At 43.4% G+C, this 3282-nt stretch overlaps 1 protein-coding gene across 1 annotated transcript in view; it reads right to left on the bottom strand.

Moving 5' to 3' along the window:
• Positions 1-3282, bottom strand: part of MTMR10 (myotubularin related protein 10) — a 41420-nt gene that overhangs the window by 4180 nt on the left and 33958 nt on the right. The window contains exons 13-15 of the mRNA XM_080395582.1: positions 3075-3244; positions 1621-1791; positions 522-704 (exon numbers count right to left, since the gene is read on the bottom strand). Coding sequence (XP_080251708.1) covers positions 522-704; positions 1621-1791; positions 3075-3244 — 524 coding nt within the window. The remainder of the gene's footprint in view (positions 1-521; positions 705-1620; positions 1792-3074; positions 3245-3282) is intronic.

Here is a 3282-nt window from a genome sequence, read left to right as displayed (position 1 = left end):
CTGCAGAAAACAAACACCGGTAATGCTCTGGTTTGATGCTCATGGGCACAGCAGATTTCCCTGCGCTGCCAGGGTGCGTTATCCAGGGAAATGCTGGGACCTTCGAGCAGCGCTGAGCTTGTGAGTCACTGCTGCAGGGCCCACAGGGCAAGCAGTGTGGCCACTTGTGGCCTTTACAGAAATACATATGTGTTCTAGACTTTCTAAAACAAGGAATGGTTGAATTAATCAGTATTCACTGAAAAACATGACAACCCCGGGGGGAAAAAGCGGCATGGCCTCACTTCTTAGGTGGAATAATGCCAGGTTGGCAGTGAGCTCAGCCGTATCGAAAGGTGTCCTGGAACACAAGGCTCAACAACCCACATCTTTACTTCTACGGAAGATCATTTCTTTCGGCTGGGAAGCTGAGAGAATTAACATTCCTGTTGCTAAACGGAGGGCGTGAAGCCCTGTATAACTTGTCACCCGTTAACCACTAACGCCCCAGGGTGAAGCCCGACAGGCATCGCTATAGTTACCTTTGAGCGTTTGAAACTCTTCACTGCTCCGTTTTGTACACATGGTGCACTCTTGCCAATGTACAAGGGGTTGTGGAAGAGTAGGCGATCCCTGCTCGTGAACTGAAGAGCCCAGTCCCAAACACAAGGGAATTTGAGGCCTTTCTCATCACCCAGCTGAATATTTTTGCTTATGGCAAATTCCTGCAAGAAGTTAACGTTCAGGCACATGAAAATCAAAGAAAACGGGCTTATTCACAAATCTTAACTATAAACCAGTGCATAACTACTGGGCAAAGAAGAGCAGGGATAGAATTTGGAGGTGGCTGCAGATCAAAGCAACAGAGCAGCAAGACAGTCTGCTGCTGGGGACAACTGCTCTGCTCTCTCCTCCACTTGAGCAATGCAGAGTTACGAGTAATGCTACTGGGCAAAAATTACCTTCAATGACATTACATTGTTCATTTGTTTACTCCTAACCCCCCCAACTATTATTCTGAGAATACATTAATGGTCCGTCAATGCTCTACTTTGTAAGGTAGCTACCCCCAACTTTAAAGGGGAAATATTTAACAAAATAAAGTTTTACTTTTATCACCCGTCAAATGTTTACTACACACAGTTCTGGTAAGCTCCAGCTTTCAAAAAAAAAAAAAGTAAGTGTTCACTTTTCAAAATACCTTCACTGTGCATCACTATTTGAACTTTACGCAGTTTCTTCCAACTATTTAAACAATTAATATCAAGAGATTTCAAAGTTTGCCTGGAGTGTGAAATTCTATTTATTGCCTGTCATTCTGCTTTATCAGTTCCAGACACAAATCTGTTTCCTAGAGGAATACAAACAATAATGTACATTGTGTAACAATGCTTTTCGGGGGCGGGGGGCGGTATTCAACAGACATTCTTCTACTAATAGGTCTACTAATAGGTAGTTACTATCTATGCAAAGATCACCTGAAAGGACACTCTGATAATGTTCATCTGGGGAGCTGAATATTTTGCCCCGAAGAGAGCGTGACATTTTGAAAAATACAAAGCAATACTATTTAGCTGAGATGACGTTATTTCCAGAAAGGCGTGCTGAAGTCTCATAGTAGGTGTAATGCTCCATACTCACAGTGCTTTCCTTTACTCGCTGGTGAGGACAATTGAAAAGGAAAGTGCCAAACAGTGAGATGCGTGCACTGTCGTACAAGATGGTCAAGTACACTTCAGAAAACTCAAAGGCTGCTGGGTATTGTTCTAGCAGCTGCCAAACACAGTCAAGAAACATCAAGAACAAGGGAGACTGGGAAAAGAAACAGAGAGCTATTAGATTTAACACCCACTTTTCCCCGGTCATACCAATGTCTTGTGGTTAGCGCCCCATTAGGGTATTCAGCTCTATGTCTGGTACATTCCTCAACAAGGTGAAGTACTTGGAGTACTGTATTTTTTATGATTTTATGCAACTGTAACACCCTGTATTCCTGTTTAGCCACTTTCACAAGCAAATACGTCAACTGGCTTTCCCGGTGTTACCTTCCCCAGCTTTCCCTTCTGTGTAAGAAGCCAGTCAGTTCTCTCCTGGGCTCTCTTCATGCTCACGTAGCTGTAACAATGCTTTCTGCTATCCTCAGAATTTCCAAATTAGTGCTTGAGTGACCCTTCCTTACTGCGTGGCCTTATTTTCACAACGCATCTACTTCCTTCGTTTGAAATGACCGGAGAGCTGAATTCAGCCCCATTAACTTCCTAGCTCACTCCACGGTGGCCCACGGCTGGCAGAAGTCTAAACTATCATTTATATAAAGTTTTAGAAATATTTTCCTCTTGCCAGTTTCACTTTTCTGTCTATCCTTTCCTAGGGTCAAATTATTTCCTTTCTCGTTATTTCTCCCTTGCTATTTCGGTTTCTTTATCCCTCCATGCATTTTCCCTGCTTAGTGCTCGGTGCCCTCCGTTTATCACCTGGCTCCACTTCTGTTACTCTTCAGCATCGTCCCTAGAAAAGGCTGCTAACCCAGGGTCCTCTATTTTTCCAGCTGCCATTACAAGTCTCTCCCTTGCAATGAAGCGGCCAAATAAGATCAGCTGGAAATCCTGAACACCGAGCCCTGTGCTACCCTCTGTTAATCTGCTGGGCAGCTGTGCATCAGTTCATAACGCTACAGTCAGCTCAGCACCTTGAACAGTACCGCGAACTGATACAACTGGGCGTTCAAAAAACCGAGGATGAAAACACACCCTTAGTAAAACAAATAAATCAACCGACCCCTTCCAAACTCACTCCTTACTGCAATGTAAAACGTGGGCTGTGCTAGCATTCGTGACAGCGGGACCTTTTCCTTTTGCAGCAACACAAAACCCAGCAACATTTGATTGCACCTGGTGTTTCACTGAATCTGTGTGGCTACAGAGGATAAATAAAATATATCTCTATCCTGGACAAAGACTCATTTTCTCTGACATTAGTTCCGTGAGATTTGGAAGTATTAACAAATACTTTTACTTTCAGATTTCTGTGTGAACAAACGTTCAGGCTGATATTAACCCGATACTGTTACACACGCAAACGCCATTCATTTTTACCTCTTTGTCAGATCTCTTTAAGTGGTTACACCTGTCTAAAAACTGATATCCTGCCATGACCCATTCCTTCTGTATTAAGCTTTGAAATCCAACAATTGTTCGAAAATAGGGATCCAGCATGACTTGAATGAGAGAAGCAGCAAGACAGCTCAGGTCCCGTCCCTCTTCCTCTGTGAATAACATACAGAACGTGTGAAATAAATAACAT

The sequence above is a fragment of the Falco punctatus genome (assembly GCF_963210335.1).
Source record: "Falco punctatus genome assembly, chromosome: 7".
NCBI lineage: Eukaryota > Metazoa > Chordata > Aves > Falconiformes > Falconidae > Falco > Falco punctatus.
Note: the sequence above shows the minus strand (reverse complement) of the source record. Positions and strands in the feature narration are given on the sequence as shown.